Source organism: Xyrauchen texanus, chromosome 44 (assembly GCF_025860055.1).
Source record: "Xyrauchen texanus isolate HMW12.3.18 chromosome 44, RBS_HiC_50CHRs, whole genome shotgun sequence".
In the NCBI taxonomy this organism is placed as follows: Eukaryota; Metazoa; Chordata; class Actinopteri; order Cypriniformes; family Catostomidae; genus Xyrauchen; species Xyrauchen texanus.
Window position 1 is genome coordinate 9,109,299 of NC_068319.1, and position 26,149 is coordinate 9,135,447.

Consider the following 26,149-nt stretch of genomic DNA (forward strand, 5'->3'; position numbering starts at 1 on the left):
AGCATGGCAAATGTGCTGTGTTTCCTCTTCAGTTAGTTTTGTCCTGGGAGAGTATCTCACGTTTAATTCTTTGTGAGTTTCTGGCATTCACTTCAAAACTCTCTCCGGGAATTCCTGTTTGCTTGAGACTTTCTCCTAAACCATCCTGTGTCTCTCCTTAACTTTAACCATCAGATCTCTGCATTGTACCTATTCATGTGGCATCACCATAGCAACACCAAAATTAAAAACAGGCACCACTTCTTACATTATCACATTTCTGGCATCTTCCACTTAAAATCTTTGTTTTGATTGAACTAAGTGTTTTTGTTATCTATACACACATTTTATTATCAGATTGGCTATCCAGGAGATCAGCGGATTTAGTCGTTTTGATTTTATTACTGTAGAGTCTGGCCGATGTCGTCTGAGCAGAATACTAATGTTTCTTCTCTTTGCATGTTAACAGTCCTCCCATATTCAAACTTTTGAGTTTATAGAATGAGAGTTAACATGAGAGAATAGAGCTTGAGGGTGTTGGGAGTGGAACAGATATAATGCTGAAAGTGAGAACTCTCTGAATTGGATCCCTTCAAATAGACCTGCTTGTTTTTGTGTTATTAAATGTAAATTTATGGGTCATTTTCTTTCATTTTATGTTGATCATCTTTCCATCTCTCATGTACTGTGTTGTATGTTGCACCATTAAATACATTTTCAGAGTTCAATTCTAGTTAAGCTCAATCGATAGAATTTTCATTTTCTGTTAATTATGTACTAACTTATAATAAATCTCTGGAAATTACACATTTTATTAAAAAATACTGGTAAATTTTTCTACAGACCCTTCGTTACTTCGTTAAACATCCTCCCTTTTTCATTCATAAAAGATCACGTCATTTAGCAAATAAACTGGTAAATCTGATGCGGTTACAGAAAAGAAGCATGCATTCATAAATGGTTGTTATCGGTGCAGGAACTGTGTGGCTTCTCCTCTATAATAAGAACCAATCAATTCGATTTACATATGGGAAAAATCTTTTGTATTAACTCACTGATCATATGTTCCACAACACGTGATTTATATGTTAAAATGCCCCTGTCCATTGTATGTTGGGAAGACGTCAAGATCTTTAAAAATACATATAAGTGAACATAAATCAGCTATTAGAAGACACAACGTTACCTCGCCAATCTCTGGACATTTTATGATTGTAATCATGATGTAAAACAGTTAACTTGTATAGGAATTGGAAAGGTAGAAGTTCCAGAAGGGGTGGGAATGTGGAGAAAAAACTTCTACAACAGGAAGCATTGTTTGAAGTACATGTCTCCACTGGGCCATAATGAGGATTTCAATCTTTCTTGTTACTACCTCTGAGCACCCCGAATAGTCTCTCACCCATTCTCTGTAGAATATAAATCATTATTGTACTGTTATTTTGTATTTCACTTTGCTATTGATGAATTTTTTCACTTGACTATAAGTGGTGATATTGATTAATGAACACCATTTGTTGCTTGATGTGTCAGATCGTCATTTATTTTTGTCAGATATGTGTTGATGATGTGTTCATGATTATTTTGTGGCTCATATGCTGTGATAAAATGGATTGTATGTTTACATCTTATGTGATTTTATTAATGTGTACTCAGTCCTATCTGGTGAACTCTATATGTGATTCTAGGTGGTGATATGGACCTATGAAAGGCATATTGGATCACTTCACACTTGTTAAGTAATTAATGAGAGAATCATGTTTGATGAATGTTCAAATTACCTGTGATTAGAAGTTAATGCCCACACCAGGGAAACCATCAGACTTCATTTTAAAAACTCTGTGCATATGTTGATTACCACAAAAATTATTTTGACTCCTCCCTCCTTTTCTTCTTCTTCTTAAAAAAAAAAAAAAAAGAAGAAGAATCAAAAATCGAGGTTACAGTGAGGCACAATGGAAGTGAATGGGGCGAATTTTTGGGAGGTTTATAGGCATAAATTCTTCAGTTAAAACTTTATTAATTCAGCTGTAAAGTTGTTTAAATTGTTGTTTTCATGATCGTTTTAGGGATTTCGTGTTTACGGTGTTATGTCGTCATGGCAACAAAGTTGCGAAATTGGATATAACTTAACACAGAAAAGGTTAGTAAATAATTTTATCCCACTAAAATCATGTTAACATTGTTCACACCTTGTGGCTATTCTTTTGAAACAGTGAGTGTTATTTTAACCTTTGCGTATTGGCCCAATTAACTTCCATTTTATGTCCCTCCTTTTTAAAAAGGAGGGACAAGTCTACATAATTTTTTTTGGTTATTAATATTATGCCACAAGTGCTGTCGACTGACTTGAATTGATCTTGGAATATTCCTTTAAAGTTAATCACAGATCCATAGTAGTGGCTTTCGCTACTTTTGTCCTTTGTTGATTATCTCCTCCTTACCAATGAACCACTCCTAAGGGTGTGAACTCGGAAGTGTCTTTTGTTTTCCTTTTATTCCGTCCCCCCTAATGCCTTTGAACAAAACCCACAGCACCATGCTTTCATAATGCATTTAATAATGCTCTCTTAAATTAAATGGTGGTGTGAATATAGTTATCGGGGTGTGATTGCTCATGGTCATAGTGAGGTCATTGTTAGGTAATGTGAAGAGGGAAATGTCCAAGTTCACTATTGCAATGATTACAGGCACGTAATAGTGAATGACATATGAGCTCTAAGGAAAGAAATCTATTTTTATCAGACATCTGTTTCTTGTCTTTTTCTAGTTGGGTATAATTAAAAAAAAACATCCACAAATTCACAGCCAAGTTTCTGAATATCTCTTATCTAATTCTTACCATTAAAGAAATAATTAATCAAAAAATGAAAATTTTGTAATTTACTCATCACCATGTCATTGTAAACCAGTAATAGTTGCCTTCTTTCATTTGTGAGACACAAAATTAGATTTCAAAATTAACGGGTTTGATGATGGGTTGAATAATGGGTTGGAACTTGAGAGTGAGTAAATTGGAACATGTTGGAACAACTTGAGAGTGAGTAAATTGGAACGTGTTGGAACTTGAGAGAGTAAATTGGAACGTGTTGGAACAACTTGAGAGTGGTTAAATGGGAATGGGTTGGAACTTGAGAGTAAATTGGAACGTGCTGGAAACTTGAGAGTGAGCAAATTGGAACGGTTTGAACAACTTTAGAGGTAGTAAATTATGACAAAAATGTTGGGAGTGAACTGTTCCTTTAATAGTAACCATATACAACTTATTATTGCTTATTACTTATATATGTGTGTTTTGACAAATACTGAATGCTCAAAACCATAAGAACAGTCTATGACTGAATCAACTTGGAGTAAGTGAATTTACATAAAACACTCATCAATAAAGACTCAGTTACATCTATGGATGTAACTCTTCCTTCTTGCATTTTGATAATCTTGTGGGTTTCTTTATATTATGTTTTGTAGGGGCAAAGACCCTCTTTACACAAAGCGGCATCCCTGTGGACTGGCCGAATGCAGTGTGCATGTGCAGAATCTCTGCTAATGGCTTGAATGGTTGCTGGGTGATAAGCTATTGATGCAGACAGACACATTGAGTTTGCTCATCACAGTGGGTCCCTAAAAACCCCTGAAACTCACAGACACCCAACAGCCAGCACAGTTCTGGAAAACCATTTACTCTAGTCTTTTTATTTTAAAATATTTTAAATTGTTCCTTAAGGTTCACTTGTAATATTAGTTAAGTTTTTTTGTGTGGCAAAAACAGTCCTATATTTGTAAACATTTTCTTTTTCCTCCCTCATTCTGTCCCTCTGTCAAAATGCTCAGTGCTCTTACTGCATTTAAAACTTGAGAGTAAACATCCACTGTTATGATTGGCTCTCTGCTCTTAACTGACCTGCTATCTCTTCTTGCCACCACACTGCTCAAAAAGTAGGTGTTGTTGTGGAGGCGGTCAGATGCGAATGTCTACCACAGTGTGACATCACAATGTGAAGAAAGAAGAGAACGAGTCATTTTGGCATCTTGGTTTCAACAAATGCTCTTTTTGTGGTGAGGACCAAGTTTTGAGTTCTGAAAATTACAGAATGTTTTTATAGGCCAATGACCTCTTAAATGTCAAAAGATCAAGGTACATTTTATTTCTCATGTCATGACCCCTTTAAATAATACATGACTGAGGATTTATCTGTAAGAGAAAAAGTGGACGAAATGAATGATGTCAGATGTTTTGAATGACTTTGAATGTTTCATATAAACTGAAAACGGCTATCTTTGCTGTTATACCTGTTGATTCCACTGCTCTACATACTCCATCCAAACTCTCAGATTTAACAGGTTCACACTTACAACTGCCTGACTACACCTAGATCTATACGTCTTTAAACGTTGTCTCTTAAAACAGTAAAAAAAAAAGTTGAAAGCTTCTTTCGTGCTTCATCTCTTTTGTCTGTTGAGGGAGAGAGAGGAAAGGGTTGGATGACGGGGTGGGTGTGGGAGTGCAAGTCTGAAAGTGTTTGGTCCAAATAACACACTCAAGACAAGCTCTGTTTAGGATTACACTCACAGAGGCCAGACAAAAGCAGAGACATTCCAACAGCCCAGTGTAGAGGACCAAGTTATTCTGAGAGAGGACAGAGACCTAGCCTGCATCAAAACCTCATTAAAATGGACTTCTGGAGATGGAGTGATTGGATAGAGAGACCAATCACTTGACCAATCAAATTTAAATTTCATCTTAAAATCGATAGTTCCAATCCTGGATAATGATTGGTTAATAAACATGCTTAATTATACCTACATAAGGTATTAACAACTATGACACATAAGGGGTCATTCAGACCAAACATGTTCCTGTGTGACAAAAGCTAGATGCATGGCAATAAATATATAATGAGATGAAGGTGTGTCGAGATTCGTTCTTTTAAACTAGACACGTCTAAAAAGCATGGCGCTCCTGCGTGAGACATGGTGCAATGGTCAGTGATGTCTATCTAGCGCATGTTGACTTAGAATGCTAAAATACACAAATTTTCGAAGGGATAGTTCACCCAAAGATAAAATGATAATTACAGAAATGTAATCAATATGACTTCAGTGTTTATATCCATGTCTTCAGAAGCGATATGATAGGTGTGGGTGAGAAACAGAACAACATTTAATTTAAGTCTTTTTTTTAATCTAATCTCCACTTTCACTTTCAGATGTTAAAGTGAAACTAAACAGGCACCACGTGTGACTCACAGGTGTTAAAGTGATAGTGAAGGTGGAGATTTAGAGTAAAAAGGACTTCAACTTTGATAATAAAGTGACGTTTAGATCAAACACGCTGACACAAAGCTTTAAATAGAGAGATAATGGTTAAAGATGTTTGTCTAACGCATGTTTACACATTAAAAATAATTGAAAAACAGTGTAGAAGCATGCAAAAATGTGTTCGCTGTGAAACGGCCCCTAACAACTGTTCACTTAGATACTGTATTAAGCAGCAGCCATAGAATAACATTTTGCTATTGTTTGATTTCCAGGGATTATATAGTCTAAAGGAAGGATGGTAATTAGTGAATTTCCTTGATAAAAAAAAAAAGAAGAGAGAAACCGTTTTTTAACAATAAGAACATGAGAACATGCTTTATTGTAAATATATAAATGGCTAAAGGGGTTGCACATGGATTACATTTTTAACATTGACAAGTTTTATGGTTTACTTTTATCATGCTTTTTATTGTGTTTTCTTTTGTTAGTTGTTTTGTCATTATTTGAGCTTGACTGCCTCTGGTCCCCATCCACTTTCATTGTACAAAAGAGAGCATCTCAGAAATTCTGCTTAATTTCTCCTTTGGTGTTTCATGGAAAAAGAAAGTCGTATGGGTTTGGAGTGACATGAGGGGTGAGTTAACAATACCAGAATTTTCATTTTTTGGTAAACTGTCCCTTTAATTAAATGAATATGTAAAATACATGTCATAGAATGACATCATCCATGAGGATTGAATCCATACAGATGCATTTAGAGAGTGGTTCACACACTGAATGAGGGAAGTTCTGATTGTCATGTCTGTGGGAGAGGTGAGTGTGTGAAACAACTCTCACCCCACAGGAAGTCCCAGAGTGTCATCTGAATAGCTAGTGGACAAAAGCAGTGGACAATATTTTTTCAAAATTAGCATTGGATAGATGTTAATTTGACCTTGAAACAAAAGCTGTCAATATAGCTTGGGTTTCATTTACTGTACTAGTTAAATACATTTCATGAGTGAAACTAGCAACAACCCGTCTTGGCACTCCATCATACCAAGACTGGGCCCCCCTTTGAAGTGAGCATCTCCTATTTGGATTGACAAGCTCCTCCCCTTTTGAGATTCCTGAGTACCAGGAGCTCTGGTGAAAGATCATTAAATCTCCACCACAGAGTGGCTCACTCAAGGCATCTCTCAGCATAAGGGCTCACTGGCAGTAGGTAAGTCTTTTTCTCTCAACTACTTGTAGCTATGGAGGAATTTTTTAAGGTGGTTTACATTTGATTAGAGGTCAATTTATAAATTGTCTTTAGCTATAATTTCTACATATTTGATGAACACGACTATTGTTGCTGTCTCTATCATTTAAATGGATTGAAAGATTATACAATAGTTGTGTCAGACATCCAAATCTGATGAAATTCAGACTGTGAGATGACAGAATTTGTGTTAAATAACTGTAATGATGCTGCTCGGCACATAATAATGAGGTAGATATTTGTTGAGGTCATATCATATGCAGTTATATTCCAGTTAATCCCAAATAAATCATACTAATGTGGGTCTTATTTTATGTTTTGAAGATGCATTTCTAAAATTTACATTTCCCAATATTTTGGTGTCTTGTCTGATTCAACTGGCATTGTTACTATAAGGTGACTCTCAAAAAGTGACCCAATTTACATGAAGTCACCCTATATAAAATGATTATGATTCTAGATCATTCTGTGTGCGCCTGTGGCTGGAGTCTCATTTGGGTCACCGGTTCCACCCAGCTAGCTTGAACTCAGTGTGTTGAGTGACACTGCCAGGATGACAAAAACCAGTGGGGAGAAGCCACGGTCCCGCAGCCGCATGCAACAGTTTCGAGAGAGAATTCACCTGCGTTCCCTTAAGGCAAAGAAGAAAGTGGAAGATATCACTAAAGATGACGTGAAGTCCTTTTTGAAGAGAAATGCTTTTGTGCTGTTCACCGTTGGAGCTGTGGTCATTGGTCAGTGCACCGAGTCTCTCCTAGTTCAATTGTTGACATTAGATTCTAATGGATTTGTGAAAATTATTCTGGAAGGACACTATAAAAGAAAATTCTGTCATCATTCACTCACCCTCATGTTGTTCCAACCCGGTATGACTTTATTTCTTCCATGGAACACACAACAAGATGTTAGGAAGAATGTTAGTCTCAGTCACCATTCACAGTCTTTTTTTTCATACAATGAAAGTGAATGGTGACTGAGGCTAACATTTGGCCTAATACCCCTGTGGGGTTCAAAACTATAACTGATCAGTTGCCAGCCTAGATCATTAACTTGGCAACATTACTATTTTTCTGTAAAGCTTAAAAACACCTTGAGCAGCCCTTTTGTTGAGCAGAGCCCATTTGAAATAGGTCTATTAATGGAAAAGAATTTGTACGGATCAGTGCATCTGAACTGTTTTTTTTTTCAGGTATCATGCTGGGTTTTGCCTTGAGGCCATACAAGATGTCATACAGAGAAGTGAAGTATTTCTCCTTTCCCGGAGAACTATTGATGCGAATGCTGCAGATGTTAGTGCTCCCCCTACTGATATCCAGTTTGATTACAGGTATGATATTTAGTTTGTTGATTGATTTTTAGATTGAAATTCATTTAAAAGGAGCATTTTTAAAGTTACTACAATGCTTGAATTATACATTAATCCCAGAACACAAAGTTTAAGAAAGCAACGACATTAATTAGAATGAAAACATGTGAACGACTTGGATTTAGAATTGTGGGTGTGGCTCCACTTTTGAAATCATTCTATTTGGAGTGAAAGAGAAAAAGGGGTGGAAAGACAGGAAATTAGTGGCCAATTAGTACTTACGAGAACAAGCAGAACAAATTTGGAGCACAGAATTAAAGAGGATTACTTGTAAGAGGATTGGTGATGCAGAAATATCTAAACAAAGTATGAATAATACAAATTGTTTTTGTTTTGTTGTTTCTGAAAAATGCTGAAATAGGTCTCGCAACAAACATTCAAAGTCAGAAGTAAATACAGGAAGGTGGAACAGGTGTAAAACATGCTATTATTACTCTGAGCTCAGTTTTCTGGTTTATAGACAGTGACCTCTTTGTGCTTCTATAAAAAGTGTCAGTGAGAATGAGGCAGAGGATGTAAAGAGTATCCACCCTCCCCACCCCTGGTGCTTCACTTCACAGACATAAAAAGAATGTCTTCTTCCTTCAAACTCATTTAAAAGACCACACACACAAAACAGTTTAAAGGGTAATACTGAGGCCTTGCAAACTATTTATCATCACTATATTATATATTAGATTAGATTAAATTAGATTATGTAATAATATGTAATAAGAATAATAATTTGTGTCATACTTGGGTGTGAGGGGGGACTTTTTTTGTTTTTGTTTATTCAGTTCTTTGATGCTTCACATTATGAGTCATTTCTTTAGTTTGATACAAGTGCATTGGGAGACTGTTTGCTGTTGCCATGGAGACACAAAAAGGGTGGCATGACTGCCCAAACCCGGGCAGGTGGAATTTCCCAGGCCTCTCAGAAAGAGAGAGTGTGCGCCAGATGAGCAAATGCCTAAGAGAGAGAAAAGTGTGGTCGAGAGAGACCAAGTGGGAACAGAGGAAATTATGAAGTGAGAGTCTGAACTTGAAAAGATGTTTGAGTATGGGCCCCCAGAAGGACAAGGGGATTTAACAATGGATGATTTCTCTTTTTTGCTATTAGGATAAGGACTGCAGAAATGCCCCTGACTGTTTCGAAATCCTAACTCTAATTTGCTTTGTGTTTTTGGCAAGTCAAATATTTTGCTGTCTTTTCTATAGCTCAACTCTGGTAAATTGAATTCGACAATAATTGTAATTAAAGGGATAGTTCACCCAAAAATGAAAATTCTCTAATCATTTACTCCCCCTAATGCCATCTCATATGCATATGACTTTCTTTCTTCTGCAGAACACAAAGATTTTTAGAAGAAATGTCATACAATGCAAGTGAATGGTGGCCAGATCTTTCAAGCTCCAAAAGTCACATAAAGGCAGCATAAAAGTAATTCATAAGACTCCATTAGTTAAATATACTGTATGTCTTTAGAAGCAAGATGATAGCTGTGGGTGAAAAACAGATCACTACATAAGTTATTTTTTTTACTATAAATCTCCACTTTTACTTTCACTTTCACAAACTAAAAGTGGAGATTTGTGGTAAAAAAAGATTTCATATTGATCTTTTTCTCACCCAAACTGATTGGACCGCTTCAGAAGACATATATTTAACCACTGGAGTCGTATGGATTACTTTTATACTACATTTATGTGCTTTTTGGAGAAGTTTTGGTCGCCATTCACTTGCCTATGGACCTACAGAGCTGAAATATACTTCTAAAAATCTTTGTTTGTGTTCAGCAGAAGAAAGAAAGTCATACGCATATGGGATGGTATGAAGGTGAGTAAATGATTAGAGAATTTTTATTTTTGGGTTAATTATCCATTTAGTACCAAGAAACTTTTAGTCAACACGAATCAGTGTTTGCAATACATTTTACTTTTATAATGTGACATATTTCTATATGAAAAGTACATACAACAAAAGGAAATAGTGGAACTTGATTTTATCTATTAGAAATTGTGAAAGTGGGTGTTTATACTTTGCCAGAGTGAAGCTAGGTGGTCGGAGGTAAGGGGTTGATAAACAAGAGGGCTTGGTAACATCAGCCGAAAAGGGGTGTAATTTCAGACATGGAGCAAGTTATTACATTTTGCAAAAGGATTATGAAGAAAAAACATTTCTTCTTTGGAATAAAGTGCACCAATGAATCATGAACAAAAAGACCAGGAATGTGTGTTAAGAATGTAAATACATTGAAACTTTCATTATTTGCTAACAATCTTCATGTATCAATATCACGTTACATATGGCTATAGCTGCTAAATGCAGCATTCTGTAAAACTCTGTTAATCAATGTTGGTCATAATCATTTCAATGTGTCCACTAAATGTCCTGTCTCAGTAATAATGATCTTTTGACTGGTTTGGGGAAGCATTCAGTATAATGGTATACAGTATTTATTACAATGTTGTTATATTATATGTTGAAATTGACAGATTTATTTGGCGGTCATGAATACATGAGGTAAAACATAAATGCTAATTCTCTGTCCAGGCATGGCAGCATTGGACAGTCGAGCCTCTGGAAAGATGGGAATGCGTGCAGTCATATACTACATGACCACTACTTTTATCGCTGTGTTTATTGGCATCATCATGGTTCTCATTATCCACCCGGGCAAAGGCTCAAAGGATGAATTCGCCGAACAGCAAAAGATCGAGCAGGTCAGCCCTGCGGATGCCTTCCTGGACCTCATCAGGTACTGGAACAAGTGTAACCTGTCAGTTACTTTAGAGGGATAGATGAAAATTCCATCATCATTTACTCACTTTCTCATTACAAATGAGACTTACAAACCACATAAAGGCAGACCACTGAGACTCCAGTGGTTAAATATATGTCTTCTGATGCGATGCAATTCCTTCGAAAAAGATCAATATTTAATTCCTTTTTAACTACAAATCTCCACTTTCACTTTTCCTTTCAGTATTTACATGGAGATTTATTGTAAAAAAAAAAAAGGACATAAATATTGATCTGTTTCTTACCCACACCTATTTGATCTCTTCTATCGATTACTTTTAAGATGCCTATATGTGGTTTTTGGAGCTTGAAAGGTCTGGTCACCATTCACTTGCATTGAAGGGACCTACAGAGCTGAAATATACTTCTAAAAATCTGTGAATTATCCTTTTAATACAAAGAAAAGTATAAAGTCAACATAAATCAGTGTTTGCAATACATTTTACTTCCATAATATGACGTATTTCTATATGAAAAAGGGGAACATGATTTTATCTATTAGAAATAGGGTAACATTTTAGAATACTGTATCTTACTTAATGCATAACTAATAAGGAATTAATGCAGACCTAATAGGTAATTCTTCATTAACACTTAAGTCACTACTATTAACTACTAAGGAAGATGTGTTAACTAATCAGTATGTAATAGCATTTTATAGTTGTGTTAAGTAACGATTAGCTAATCAATAACTACTGAATTCAGTCATGCCTCCTAATTAACTACTTTTTACTTTTTTGATGAAGTCACTTATAGTGGGGATGGGGTTCCATTCCGTTGTTGATTTCTTGTTACAGACCACACTCACAAAGCAATTGACCATACAGGCCAAAACTACTAAATTCGCTGTAATGACTCATTTTGGGAGTGTAGTAATTCCACGAAATGCGTATTGCATTTCCATAGTAATAATAACATTAGAAGTAAGGAAGAAGAAAGTGCCACAACCTGAATATTGTAATGGCTAATTGTTATGATATTATTGTAATTGTAATTAACCGACTGTTCATTAGTAGTTACTCAATAGTTATTTCTCCTGTTGCTCAATTAGTAGATAATTAAAAGTAGTTCATCAGGAGGCATGACTGAATTCAATAGTTATTGATTAGCTAATCGTTACTTAACACAACTATAAAATGCTATTACATACTGATTAGTTAACACATTTTCCTTAGTAGTTAATAGTAGTGACTTAAGTGTTAAAGAAGAATTACCTATTAGGTCTGCATTAATTCCTTATTAGTTATGCATTAGGTAAGATACAGTATTCTAAAGTGTTACCAGAAATAGTTTTTCATACACATCTGGGATCGCATGAGGGTGAGTAAATGATGAGAGTTTATTTTAATTTTTTTGGTGAACTATCCCTTTAAAATAAGCTGCATATTAAACCAGTGACATCCTTTTCAATACATGCACTCTTTTTTCAGAAACATGTTTCCACCTAATCTGGTCCAAGCTTGCACACAACAGGTAAGAACATCTGTTTTCTTGTATCGAAACTGAATTGATTTGTTAAACTTTGTAAAAAAGCAGAGCTTGGAAATCAGAAACTAAGGGCTCAACATTACAATATAATTAAAAAGAATTTATAAAGCTGATCAAAAAGATTATGGATGTGCATTATCACATACAAACATTAAAATAATACATTAAAATAATAAATATTAAAAACTCCACTAAAGTGTTGGAGATGGTTTTGAGGGAAGTTCTGATGTGACATTTCAAAGTGTACAAAAAAATGTCAGGATCTTTTAGCACTCTTGGAACCAAAAAATTATTTCTTGGAGGCCTTGGATTTATAATCGTACCAACACTGATGACAAGTATTGAAGATTAATTAAATGAAGATGTAAGGAATAGACCTACAGCTAGACCTCATTGAGCTACAGCTGTGCTTGGACCAGCTGGCCAGAGCTTTGGTAGAGATGTGATGCGGCTACAGTTGAATTAAATGGGACATAATTGGCAATGATACTGAAGAGGCTCACAGTCTGTCCGGACATATTCCCCATGGACACCCTGCAGCCAACTAGAACTAAAAGAATACATTTCAAACATAGCTAAAGAGTCATTCTCTAAATTATGGCTATGAAAACATTTCTTAGTTACAAAGTAACTTACAATGTATCCAACGTATACATCTTACCAGCATCTGTGTTCCCTGGGAACAAACCCACAACCATTGGTGTTGCTAGCATGTTGAGCTACAGAACATTTTTAAAACTTGTCCCCTTCTTCTTTCCTTCTCCCCTGTAGTTCAAGACTCAATATGGAAAGAGAATCATTCATGTGAAGATGATAGTGAATGATTCTATATTTAACCTGACTAACGCCACCCAGGAGATCGCCCAAGAGGAGGTAATTCCTCTCTCTGGCAACACCAGTGGGGTTAATGCCCTCGGGCTGGTGGTGTTTTCAATGTGCTTCGGCTTGATCGTTGGGAACATGAAGGAACAGGGACAGGCTCTCAGAGACTTCTTTAACTCTCTCAATGAGGCCATCATGAGACTTGTCGCTATTATTATGTGGTGAGTGATCCCAAACAGACATGAGTTTAGAAACAGCTTTTTCGATATGTAGTGCATGACTAGTCTGCAATAAATCTCAGCTTTAGTGCTTCCCAACTAACATCATTATTCTTTATTAGCTGTTTATTCTGCCAACTATAAAAGATGCTATCAATATGGAGTTGGTACTTTTGTGTGGTGTTATTTATTCAAAACCTTTAACATTAAAGGACAAACTGAATTGTGCCCATACAACGTCTTCCACTACAGAGAGTAGACTTCAACGTTCATCAATACATATTTTGGAAACAATGTTGTTGGAGTTTATTTTTGTACATTTAGTATGTAAACTCTTAAACTGGGAAGTTTATTTTAGTAGGTCAGAAAGACTTGCCGATACCTTACAGTACACATGATATAGCCTATGCTTAATTCTTTACTACTGACCAGACAATTTAACAGATTGGTGGTTTAGTTTTACTTAGAAATGGCATATACAGAACTATAAGGTGTTTTAATCAATATTATAAAAGAAAAATAAATGTACCACAAGCAAATGTAAACTCCCTATCTTCTTCTAAGGTACGCACCAATTGGAATACTCTTTCTGATTGCTGGAAAAATCGTGGAGATGGACGACATCACTGAGATGGGCGGTCAGCTGGGCATGTACACTGTCACAGTGATAATTGGCCTCATGATACATGGGATGATCATTCTTCCAACTTTGTACTTTGTCATCACACGGCAGAACCCCTACATGTTCATAACGGGTTTACTGCAGGCTCTCATCACAGCTTTTGGAACATCTTCCAGGTAGGCCCACAAATTCATGTTGCAGGAATCAGAAATATTTATGCAGATGATCTTATCCAATGCAACTTACATTCAAGTATATCTGATCAGTTTCTGTATTCCCTAAGAATCGAACCCATGACATTGGTGTTGTTTAACGAATATTCCAGGTTCAATATAAATTCAACTCAATCCACAGTATTTGTGGCATAAAGTTACAGTGAGGAACTTACAATAGAGGTGAACAGGGCTCATTTTTGGAGGGTTTATAGGCAGAAATGTGGAGCTTATAATTTGATAAAAGCACTTGCATAAATTCTTCTGATGAAACTCATGTATTATTTGATATAAAGTTGTTTCATTTACATTTTTTTACAGTCATTTTAAGGTTTTAGGGTTTGTTGACTATCATTGTCATGGCAAAGAAGTTGTAAAATTGGCTATATCTTTACACAGAAAAGGTTAGTAAGTGATTTTATCACACTACAATCATGTTAACATGCATATTGTTTATTTCTTTTGGCAATACTTTTGAAATAGTGAGTATTTTAACGTTTATGTATTGGCCCCCATTCACTTCCATTGACAGAGCATCACTGGAACCCAGATTTTTTCTTTTTTTTTTTTTTAAAGAAAAGGAGGGACAAGTCAAAATTATTTTTTGGCGGTAATCAATGTTAAAACAAATGCTGTCGATTGATCTTAACTAGTAATGAACCTGGAATTTTCCTTTAATGGTGGTAACTATGTAATTTGTTCTCCCAGCTCAGCCACTCTTCCAGTTACCTTCAGATGTTTGGAAGAGAATAACAAAGTTGACAAACGTGTGACTCGATTTGTGCTTCCTGTTGGAGCTACGATCAACATGGATGGAACAGCACTATATGAAGCCCTGGCAGCCATCTTTATCGCCCAGGTTAACAACATGGACATGAACTTCGGGCAGATCATAACCATTAGGTGGGACTATTTTTAAAACATCATATAAAAGATGATTCATTAATAAAACTGAATGATATAGTATGAATACATCACAAGTATGACTGACATTCTTTTTAATGACACAGCATTACAGCCACTGCTGCAAGTATTGGGGCGGCCGGAATCCCCCAGGCTGGGCTGGTCACCATGGTGATTGTACTGACCTCTGTCGGACTGCCGACTGATGACATCACTCTCATCATTGCTGTTGATTGGTTCCTGTAAGTGATCTCTAATAGTCTAAATTTGATTTAGTTTCTATAGGAAATATATTTGTTTTGCAAAATAACTGTAAAATATTTAATTAAATAAAAATGTGTTAATAACTTACACTAGTTGTCTTTTTGCTTTGACACACTAACACTAGTTACACTAACAAAAAATATCAGTTTCTTTCAACTTAAAATGTTTTGAACGAAATAGTCCATTGACAAAACGTTTAATTTTTTAGTTATCTGGATTTAACAGGTTTTGTTCGATTAACCTTTATATTGTGACATATAAAGCTAATCCAAATAGATATATATTATATATTATTAGAATCAAAACTTAACAAGTTTGCATGAAATTTGTGTTATGTTAACTCAAAAAAGCTAGTTGATACAACTAAACCTTAAAATCAGTTTTCACAGTGTTAAAAACATCTTCAACATTTGTCCACTTCATCCTCCCTTTTATTTGGGACTCCCTTAATTTTTCTGTTATCAACCCAGGTGACACACTTTGACATATGCCCATGAGACATGCTCCATATTTTTTTGTGAATTTCATGTAATTCAATTGGTTTTAACATAGAAACGTAATTAGGTTGGCCAAATTAATCATTCTAGATAGATCCCCTTTCCCACAAGTTACACAGCTAAAAGAGCATCTTTTTAAACTAGGATGAAAACTGAACTGAAAGTGGGAAACTTTTTGGCCACTAATCAAACCTCACTGAAATTGACTGTCTTAGGGTTCAATTGATAAGTAATGTTAAAGTTAAAGGGATAGTTCACCTAAGATTTGTATATTTGTTTTATCATAGACTCACCCTCATGTTGTTTCAAACCTGTGTGACTATATTTCTTCTGTGGATCACTAAAGGAGACGTTATGCAGTATATTAGCCTCAGTGAAAGTAAATGGTGACTGAGGATAACATTCCTTTTGTGTTCAGTGGGATTGAAACATCATGAGAGTGGATAAACGAATATCCCTTTAATAAGCCGATTCTTCATCTCCTTTTACACGCACTTTCTGTTGAATTTACAGGGATCGACTGCGTACAACAACAAATGTACTGGGAGATTCAATAGGAGCTGGAATTATTGAGTTCTTGTCCAAAGATGAGCTTCAAAGCGGTGATTTGGAGTTGGGAAGCTGTGTGCTAGAGGAGAATGAAGTGAAGAAACCCTATCAGAGGATTTCTCAGGAGAATGAATATGAGAATGAGAAACCACGAGACAGTGAAACCAAGATGTAGAGGAGGCAAGTTCAATGCCCAACCAAGGATTTTTTTGTGTGTGTGTGAATGTGCAGTGGCCCCAAAAATTATCTAGATACTAAAGCCATACTTACAAATGCATGAATATCTGCATTATAGAACAAAATTTCAGTGGTGGTGGTGGTGTAGTGGCTAAAGCACAGGGCTGGTAATCAGAAGGTCACAGGTTCTAACCCCATGGCCTCCACCATTGTGCTATGACATCTGTGTGAACTTAAAGAGGTAGAGGTACTTCAATCAATCATTTTAAAATCTCTGAATATTTTCTCACCCTCATGCCTTCCCAGATGTGTATGACTTTCTTCTGTTGAACACAAACAAAGAATTTTAGAAGAATATTTCAGCTCTTGAAATATTGAATATTTCATTTTACAATGAAAGCAAATGGTACCAACATTTTTAAGCACCAAAAGTCATAAAGGCTGCATTGAAGTAATCCATAAGACTCCAGTGTTTAAATCTATACCTTCAGAAGGGATATAAGTTTGGGTGAGAAACAGATCAATATTTAAACCCATTTTTACTATCACTCTACTATCACTTTTACTTTCCATTTCACATGGTTTTTCTTTTGTTTTTGCCGATTCGCATTAGTCGTGTGTATCACCACCTACTGGGCAGGGAGGAGAATTTATTGTAAAAACAGACTTAAATAGTGATCCGATTCTCACCCACACCTATCAAATCACTTCAGAAGTTATCAATTTAACCACTGGAGTTTTATAGATTACGTTTATGCTTCATGTGCTTCAGAATTGCATTGTGAGGACCTACAGAGCTGAGATATTCTTCTAAAAAATCTTTGTTTGTGTTCTGCAGAAGAAAGAAAGTCATAGACATCTGGGATGGCATGAGGGTGAGGAAAGTATGAGATCATTTTCATTTTTGGATGAACTATCCCTTTAAGGGGAAGTAACTTCATACATCCACCAAAAATCCACTTGACCCCAGTTGGTTAAAAAAAGGAAAATGGTTAAGAAAGGTGAAGTTAGTTCTATGATCAGGTCTAGCATCATTTGTTTGCAAATGCCACTTGTTTTGATATTTCGTTGTTCCATTATTTCATGCAATGAAAATTCAGACATTGTTAAGTGTAACTTAAGTATCTAAAAGTGTCCAAATACTTTTTGGGGCCTCCGTGTTGGCTTTATTTTTATTTTAATTTTTTTAGCCTTCTTTTGTCCTTTTATGGTAATTTTGTTCATGTGCTTTGGATGTCTCCGGGTCTGCCAAATGATAATTGGATTTGGCAGGAGAGTTTTGCCTTTATAAAAATATATAATAACGCATGTTCTTTTTTGCATCGCTTTCATTGTTTTAATAATTAGTTAAAATCTGAATTTATGTACTGTCAAGCGGGCATTGAAATTAATAATAGACTCAACGTGTTACACAAGCTACAGTTACAATAATAATATCAAGATTCAAACCTTAAAGGTTTGAAGAAGTTCAACAGGGTCATGTATGTAAATTGGACTGATTTTAAGCAATGATTTTAAGAGATGAATGTCAATGCTTTTCTCACAGTAAATTATTCACCTGATGAGCAAGCATAAGTTCTGCGCTGGGTGTTTAATAAGGGCAGGATTCCATGATTCAAAACATTTGGGCTCTGTATTTTACATAATCATCTATAAATAGAGTATGTGAAGACTCTTTCATATTTATTTTGTATTTGAGCAGATATTTCAGCACATTCAATGACCCTCTTGTTGCCATCTGCTGAAATTACTAATAAATAGAAATAATACTTAGCTGCTACTGATTATTAATTGTAGGTAAAGGGGCTGAGTGTTTGCGATGACATGCAAAATTGAGTGATTTTAAAAGCTGTATATCTTTTTAAAACATAAATGCTATAGATTATTATACTTACTCAACAGGAAACTGTGATGTTTGTTTGCCTTTTTTTAAATGCTTACATTTGTTTTTGAGAATGCTGAATATTTCCTATCAAGAGTGTAAAGAACAAAATTGGTGATTAGAAATTATATAGAAGATAAAGATTATAAGGATTGTGTGTATGTTAAATATAGTTTTAAATAAAATGGAGAATGGAAATTATTTCTGTGGCATTGTGTGGGCATTTTGTAAGAATAATTATTGTTGACAAGCTGTACATTATAATACAGTCCCATGTGGTCTATTGTGCTAAAGCGCTTGTTAGGCCACTTGGACAATGGGCCTAATGAGAATTTAACATGTGAATTGAGATTTAGCATTGAATTGAATTGAACTGGGCAATTAAAAGGACCAGCTTTTGTTTTTAGCAACATGCTCAGTTTTGTTAATGGGGTACTATTATTTCCCATTAAAACAATGAATACAATTAAGAAGGAATATAATTAATCAATAACAGGTTTAAATACAAATTAATTAAAACCTTCAAGAATGAAGCTCTTCGAAAAAAGTTTCTTCAAATGAAGTACAGAGAAACTACACAGTAATATATCTCATTAAAAGAAACTCACTTCAGACGCTGGATATTTCTACTATGGAATTATGCTGCCACCAAATGGACAACTATTTTCTCCATTACGACCAGTTGTTGTATGCATTTTGACACTGTTGTTATGTTTTAATATACTTACAGACATCCTTTCAGTAGAGAATAGCTGATGGTGTAATTCTACAACACACAAGTTTACATTCATATATTTATATGTATCTTATGTTTTCCATGAATTCTAATTAACAAACAAAGTCCCTGATCCCAGCTCATTGTTTCCTTACAAATGGACAGACATAATGACAGCAAAAATTCTGCAGATGATATAATAAGATGACTGACATATTGCTTGATTTTTGTTAGGCTAATTTGTATTTTTAAAACTGTGATTTTATTCTGAATCTCTTTGCATGACACATTCACTCAATATAAACAGATTAAGGTATTGTTAAAACTGACACACAACCAGCCAAAATTCTTACAAGTTCTCCAATAAATCAGATTACTGTACTATTATTATTGCCTTTATAATAATAAGACAGAATGCAATATGCACAGCATTGTTTTAAATAACACAAAGAGAAGTGGCTTAAAGGAATATCTGCACCTTCATTGAAGTATATTTGTTCCAGCATGCTTTAAAAATGCACAGCCAACCTGTGGTAGCCTATTTTGTATTTAAAGGCATCTTTACATAGCCGAGTTTATGGGATAGTTCAACCAAAAATGAAAGTGCTTTCATCATTTACTCACCCGCCATCCCAGGTGTGTATAACGTTCTTCTGCTGAACACAAATTAAGATTTTTAAAATGAATATCTCAGCTCTGTTGGTCCATTCAATGCAAATGAATGGTGAATAGAACTCTAAAGGGCCAAAAAGCACATAAAGGCATCATAAAAGTAATCCATATGGCTCCACTGGTTAAATTCATATCTTCTGATGGGATTTGTAGGTGAGAAACAGATCAATATTTAAGTCCTTTTTTACTATACATTTCTAGGCCTATTTCTAACTTTCACTTCAGCATTATTCATCTTTTGTTTTTAGCTAATAGGCATTCTTCATGTATATCGCCACCTACTGGGCAGGGAGGAGAGTTAATATAAAAACGACTTGAGGGTGAGCAAATGATGAGAGAAATTTCAGTTTTGGGTGAACTATACCTTTAACACAAAGCCCACTACCAGTTGTTAGTAGAGTCGTACCGCAGGGAGGCGATGTTGTGCAATTTTACACATGCGCTTATCTACTAGTACGAACAAAGAGTCATTTTCAATATTAGCTAAATCTTCGAGTAATATCAAAGTTGATGAAACATTGTCGATTCAAAATATTCTGGTTTTCTTTTTAACAAAATAATCAGATGTGTGACGATGTATTAAAAAACAGTTAAACAAAAAAGTGTATTTTGTGTATTTAAATTATACACGCATCGTAATTTTACACGCATTTAGCCCCAAACACATGCCTAATGAATTAATCGCTCATATCTGATGCTTGAATTACAGGAAAATTCAAAAAAGTATGAGGAAAAGTAAATGAGGTAAGAGAAGGAAAAAAGTGAATGTACAGAATGGAAGGAAAGGGGAGTGTAGGCAGATGGAAAGAGGTGAGGAGAGGATAGAAGGGATGGCTGGGAAGCAGGGGATGGTAGAAGGAGGCAAGGGGAGGAGAGCAGGCAGCGGAAGTCGGCGGGTCGCTGCTGGTTGGTTCGGCGCCTGTGGAGGGAGTCATTCCTGCTGCAGTGCTTCCGGTCGGCATTTTGTTCTGCGAGAGAGTGTGTGTGGATTCTTTATGTGCACCCAGCAGCAGACCTTCGGCACCGAATCTTTTCTGCCATCAGCCGGAATCAACTGGGATCTTCCGCGAGCGCCGGCGAGAGAAAAGAGCTCCGCCCGTCCGTCTTCATGTTTGCAGTGAGAGGAAGCGGTGCGACCCGGATTATTGTTGTGAGAGGGACACAGCGAGATAGAACCCCTCCACCTTCACCTTTCAACAGCAGCAGAGCCTCAGGTAAACGCACCGGACCCGTTTCGCTGGTTTCGAGCTGCAGAGCAGGGTGGCCCGATGTCGGGTTGTGTGCTTCGGACTTTCTCATGGGTTATCGGTGTTATTCAGCACTCGCCCAGTGTTAGCATGCGTTAGCTCGGTGCCGATCCGCCGTGTGGGCCCGCAGGCGAATCAGCGGTTCGGATGCCTAGCGAGCAAAAGGCCAAACGGGCTGTTAAGACGGGCTGAGCCGGACCGGGTGCTCATCTGGATATACAGGTGTGCAGCTGAACCCGAACTCCAGCGGTAGAGTGATACAGGCCTGCAGTTCCAAAGCTACCCGTATCAGAGTAAACAATACTCTCCTCTTGGAGCAAACCTCATTGACCATCTATCAGAACAGCAGCAACTTATTGACCATCTGTTACACTAAACAACACTCTCCTCTTATTGCAAACCTTACACAATCTATACACAATAAAGTAATCCGTTTTCACTCACTGTCAATCAGAGTAGCCAATACTAGTGCAAACCTCATCGACCTGTTATTAGCCATTAAAGTGAGTTATATTTTCATTTTAGAGCAAATATAGATTTTTACAATAAACAAGTTTAAATAATGAGCAACTTTATAAAACAAATCAAAACAAACATTACAAAAAAGTCCAGGAGTAAGCAATACGAGCACACATTTATTGAGCATCTATCAAAGTAAATATACACTTAGTAATGTTAATAAACTGTACTCACATTAAATAGTCAGAGAACAAAATAATGTATTATTCCAGTTATCTCAAAGTCAACACGCTTTATTATCCAAACATTAGTCGCTAGCTGGTGTTTGTAGGCCATGTGTAGGGAATAAAAAGTTATTTAGATTTAAAGTGCTGGACCTGCCACATTTGGACAAACATTTATTATTGATATTTTGTGTGAAGCAGCGGGTAGTTTGTTTACAGTTATTTATTGCTGACTATCAAAGAATATAAGGACTCATAATGAAATTTCAAGATTCTTATGGAATATACGGATTCATTAAGGTTATTGTTTTTCTCACATATAATGCTAGAGATAATTTTTTGAAAGAAAGTTTGATTACAAAGAGAAACCAATGTCAACAACTGATTAGCATAGCTGTTAGCTGCTGCTTTGCTCCCTCTACTCTTCAGCTGCTGTGTGGCGTTTTATAAATATTTCTAGAAATAGAAACGGTACAAATTAAATAAATGTTCAAACCTTAAACGACACAGTTATTTCCGACATTATTTAAACTTTCAGATTGAATGATTTTGAGACAACATGAGCAAACAATCAACGCTGAAAAGCTACTTCGTTATGCTCAGAAAATCTAATAAAAAAAAAATCGATTTTAAAGTCAAATTTATCGGCTTAACTGATTAAAAACGCCATTTGGGTTTGTAAAAAATAAGACTATGTATTCAGACTGCTATTACATATTCTGACAATGTTATTAGACCAGCGACAACGGGAATGAATGAAATGCTGCTTGTGTTCAGCTAGCTTTAGCAGTTCATATTCAAAGCACACTCCCGTTGAAAATAGAAAGCAAATGTAAAGTTTCGCTTGTTTTGACAGTATTCTTTAAGAAAAGATTTGTAGTGAAATGACGAAAACATGGCCAGAGACGTTTGCTTTAAACACTGTGATGTTTTATATACGGCAATGGCTGTATTGAAACACAATATTAACCTTTAATAAATGAACAAGCATTGATTAAACTAAACAGGGGCTCTTCTTGCCCTGAACATGGGCAGATGCAACACATCATTCTTTGATTCTATGAGCAGCAAACTTAAAAAATTCCAGTTCACCATCATTTGACGTTTGATCTTTCACTTATATTAGGACAGTTGGCTTATTATGCAAGTATGAATAACATATTCACTCAGGAAAATACATGTTTTTATTTGTGGCTGTGCACACTTCCCAGCTGTGTTCAAATCTGAACAAAAGAGAGTTGTCTTTGTCACCCAAATAGTAAGTATCAGATAGGATTGGAATTTTATAGTCAACAATTATTGTGTGTTTTGTAGGCAGCCCATTCAATTTGTTCAGACCAGAATTTGTTTGGATGGAAGTGTCAATTTAGCAGCCCTCGAGTGTGGGCTTTATTGGGGTGTTTATCACCTATATAATCCAAAAACTGTATAGTCTTAACGTGATGGTCTTGTGCAGTTTGTGCTCTTGTGCATGTGTGGATTTGTCTAACACTGTTTTATATACTCTAATGCTGTTGTGTGATATTGGTTTGTATATAATTTTACAAAAGGTGTAATATAAACAGATAATTAGACACTTGGTCTGAGATTACAGCTGGCCAAAACTGCCTGTAGAATTACTGGATTATTCTGCAACTTTCTTGCTTTACTGTTTAGGCTATACAAATGGTACCTACGGCTTTTAATGTTCTATGAAAATACTGTTTCAGTCCTTTATCATACATCAGAAACCAAGAATGAGTTTGCAATCAATCTCAATAAAATGCAACTACAACTTCCTTTTAAATTGTGTTTTTAAAAGGTTTCCTTCCAATCTACTTCTTCCAGTTGCAATTATGGCCAGCCATATCACCCTGTAGTTCAAGACTGGCTGCCTACTGGAGCTAACCAGGGCTGAGCCTGGCCAGTTGCTGGATGGAAGACCTCTTGGGAAAGCTAAGATTGCTGCTGGAAGAGGTATTAAGGAGTCCAGCAGGGGATGCTCACACTGTGGACTATGTATGTCCGAATGCCCCAGTATAGTGATGGATAAACGATACTGTAAAAAGGCACTGTCCTTTGAATGAGATGTTAAACCAAGCTCCTGGCTCACTGTGGTCATTAAAAATCCCTAGACTCTTTTCTCAAAAGGAGTAAAGGTGTAACCCCGGTGTCCTGGCCAAATTCCCCCCATTGGTCATATCATTGGTCATGGCTTCCTAATCTCATCCATTAATTGGCTGTATCACTCTACTCTCTCTTCCACCAATAGCTGCTGTGTGGTGAGCGAACTGGCGCACTATGGCTGCCATCGCATCATCCAGGTGGATGCTGCACACTGGTGGTGGTTGAGGAGTGTCCCCTGTTCAATGTGAAAAGCGCTTTGAGAGTAGTGTCAGAAAAGTGCTATATAAATGTAATGTTCATTCATTCATAATGGTTAAAACCAGTGCAGTGCTGCACATCTTTTATGTTTTGGAACTGATTTTGGAGTCTACAGAGGCTATGGTGGTTTAGTGGATGTCAGGCAGTGATTGGCTCACCAGCCCAGAGATAAAGCTGATGCCAAACTCCAGTTTCTTCCAAATTTGTCACAAGAGTCTGGGAAGACCCTCTTGTTCCAATAAGACAGTGACTCATACACCATTGTTTCAGTGCCTGATATGAAACCTTCCTAGTGGAGTTGTGGTAGTTATAGCAGCAAAGGGGGAAGGACAAGTACAAAATAAAGCCCATTTGATAAGCAGATGTGCATGCAGTTTTGGCCAAGCTTAGTACCTCTCTTGATCCATACATGGGAAGAAAAAAAAACGAATGCAAAATTTCAGTAAGTATAAAAATGTGGAGTGCATACGTTTGCATATTCCCCCTTACAGAGTCTGCAAGATGTATATCATTTTGAAGAAATAAGGGGGGGGGGGGGGGGTCATTTTATTTTATTTAGTACTGTCCTGATAATCTATTTGACAACATACTTTATGTTTCCATCCAAGTTGTGAATTTAATTTATGCGGAAAAACCAAAACAACGTGCGACTAAAGCCGGGTTTCCATCCCATGTGTTCAAAATAACAAACTCACTTCCGGGGGTTTGTTTCATTTTGACTCTTTTGTTAATAAAATACTTGCGGTTTAGAGCACAGATAAAACACTGTAAAGAACATGTCTCGTGTCTGGGAGTGACAGCACATCACACAGTTGTGTGTGTGTGTGTGTTTCTTCCTTATAACTTTGCAGTGGAGATCTACAATATATTTTTAAAAAGCGTTAATAAACCTGCTTTTCGACACAGTTCAAGTTTGTAATGTATTCAGCTTATTTGGTCTGCAAATAATGGATTTCCAGGACACGTTAATTCAGGATGACTAAAGCAGCATTTCAGATGCAATGATTGGTCATCTGGTTAGTACAGTCTCTGAATGTATTATTCTTTGATGCACATCTTGTATTCCTAATAAATTAAATAGGAGTTTAATTGGTAATTGTGTTTCCATCATAGTTTATGTAAATTTGTTCTTATCAAATAAAGAATCTATCCAAGTGAGCGTATACGTTTTTGTTTTTTTTATGTGCATTTTGGAGATTTTTGATATGGTGTATTGCTTCCTCGATGTTCAATGACTGTGTCTTTTGTAATAGTTGTGCATGAGACCCTGCTTTGTCTTGAGCATTGAAGCTGTCCACTGTTCATAAAAATACATTTTTAAAAATCCTCCAGGTACGTTGGTTTCTAAGCGTCTTCTGCACATTCCTATTCTCCTCCTAACAGTGGCTATAACATCCAGCTTTTGACATTTACAGTTGAAGTGAGTTTACATAGACCTTGGCCAAATATATTTAAACTTAATATTTAAAGTTTTTCACAATTCATGACATTTAAACATAGGAAACATTCCCTGTCTTAGGTCAGTTAGTATCACTACTTTATTTTAAGAATGTGAAATGTCAGAATAATTGTACACAGAATTATTTATTTCAGCTTTTATTTCTTTCATCATGTTCCCAGTGGGTCAAAGTGTATATATACACTTTGTTAGTATTTGGTAGCATTGCCTTTAAATCGTTTAACTTGGATCAAACATTTTGGGTAGACTTCCACAAGCTTTTCACAATTTTTGGCCCATTCCTCCAGACAGAACCGGTGTAACTGAGTCAGGTTTGTAAGCCTCCTTGCTCGCACATACTTATTCAGTTCTGCCCACAAATTTTCTATGGGATTGAGGTCAGGACTTTGTGATGGCCACTCCAATACCTTGAATTTGTTGTCCTTAAGCCATTTTTTCTGAGTTATGCTTGGGGTCATTGTCCATTTTGGAAGACCCATTTGCGACTAAGCTTTAACTTCCTGGCTGATGTCTTGAGATGTTGCTTCAATATATCCATATAATTGTCCTTCCTCATGATACTATCTATTTTGTGAAGTGCACCAGTCCCTCCTGCAGCAAAGCACCCCCACAACATGATGCTGTCACCCCAATGCTTCATGGTTGGGATAGTGTTCTTCGGCTTGCAAGCCTCACCCTTTCTTCTCCGAACATAACGATGGTCATTATGGCCAAACAGTTCAAATTTTGTTTCATCGGACAAGAGG

General features: G+C 36.2%; 2 protein-coding genes across 4 annotated transcripts in view; both read left to right on the forward strand.

The window, feature by feature from the left end:
• Nucleotides 1-2,040: 2,040 nt before the first annotated feature.
• On the forward strand, nucleotides 2,041-18,452 carry slc1a3b (solute carrier family 1 member 3b). Of its 2 annotated transcripts, XM_052117172.1 has the most exons (11): nucleotides 2,041-2,122; nucleotides 5,727-5,872; nucleotides 6,942-7,215; nucleotides 7,671-7,808; nucleotides 10,381-10,585; nucleotides 12,060-12,102; nucleotides 12,889-13,160; nucleotides 13,722-13,955; nucleotides 14,700-14,894; nucleotides 15,002-15,136; nucleotides 16,169-18,452. In XM_052117172.1, exons 3-11 carry the CDS (start codon nucleotides 7,035-7,037, stop codon nucleotides 16,377-16,379), a joined length of 1,614 nt encoding a protein of 537 aa, XP_051973132.1. In that variant the 5' UTR covers nucleotides 2,041-2,122; nucleotides 5,727-5,872; nucleotides 6,942-7,034; the 3' UTR covers nucleotides 16,380-18,452. The 2 variants fall into 2 exon arrangements, with proteins under 2 accessions (XP_051973132.1, XP_051973131.1); XM_052117171.1 differs by lacking the exons at nucleotides 2,041-2,122; nucleotides 5,727-5,872 and adding an exon at nucleotides 6,343-6,442.
• Nucleotides 18,453-20,618: 2,166 nt separating this feature from the next.
• Nucleotides 20,619-26,149, forward strand: part of nipblb (NIPBL cohesin loading factor b) — a 34,965-nt gene continuing 29,434 nt past the window's right edge. For both annotated transcript variants that reach the window (XM_052117149.1, XM_052117150.1), the window contains exon 1: nucleotides 20,619-20,864. The gene's annotated coding sequence lies outside the window, so the exon portion shown is untranslated. The remainder of the gene's footprint in view (nucleotides 20,865-26,149) is intronic.

What these genes read in the sequence shown, in the direction of transcription:
- slc1a3b (XM_052117172.1), top strand. Translation starts at nt 7,035, where the DNA reads ATGACAAAAACCAGTGGGGAGAAGCCACGGTCCCGCAGCCGCATGCAA. An exon ending in GATATCCAGTTTGATTACAG is followed by an intron (nt 7,809 to 10,380) that starts GTATGATATTTA and finishes TTCTCTGTCCAG; the next exon opens with GCATGGCAGCATTGGACAGT. An exon ending in ATTGCTGTTGATTGGTTCCT is followed by an intron (nt 15,137 to 16,168) that starts GTAAGTGATCTC and finishes TTGAATTTACAG; the next exon opens with GGATCGACTGCGTACAACAA.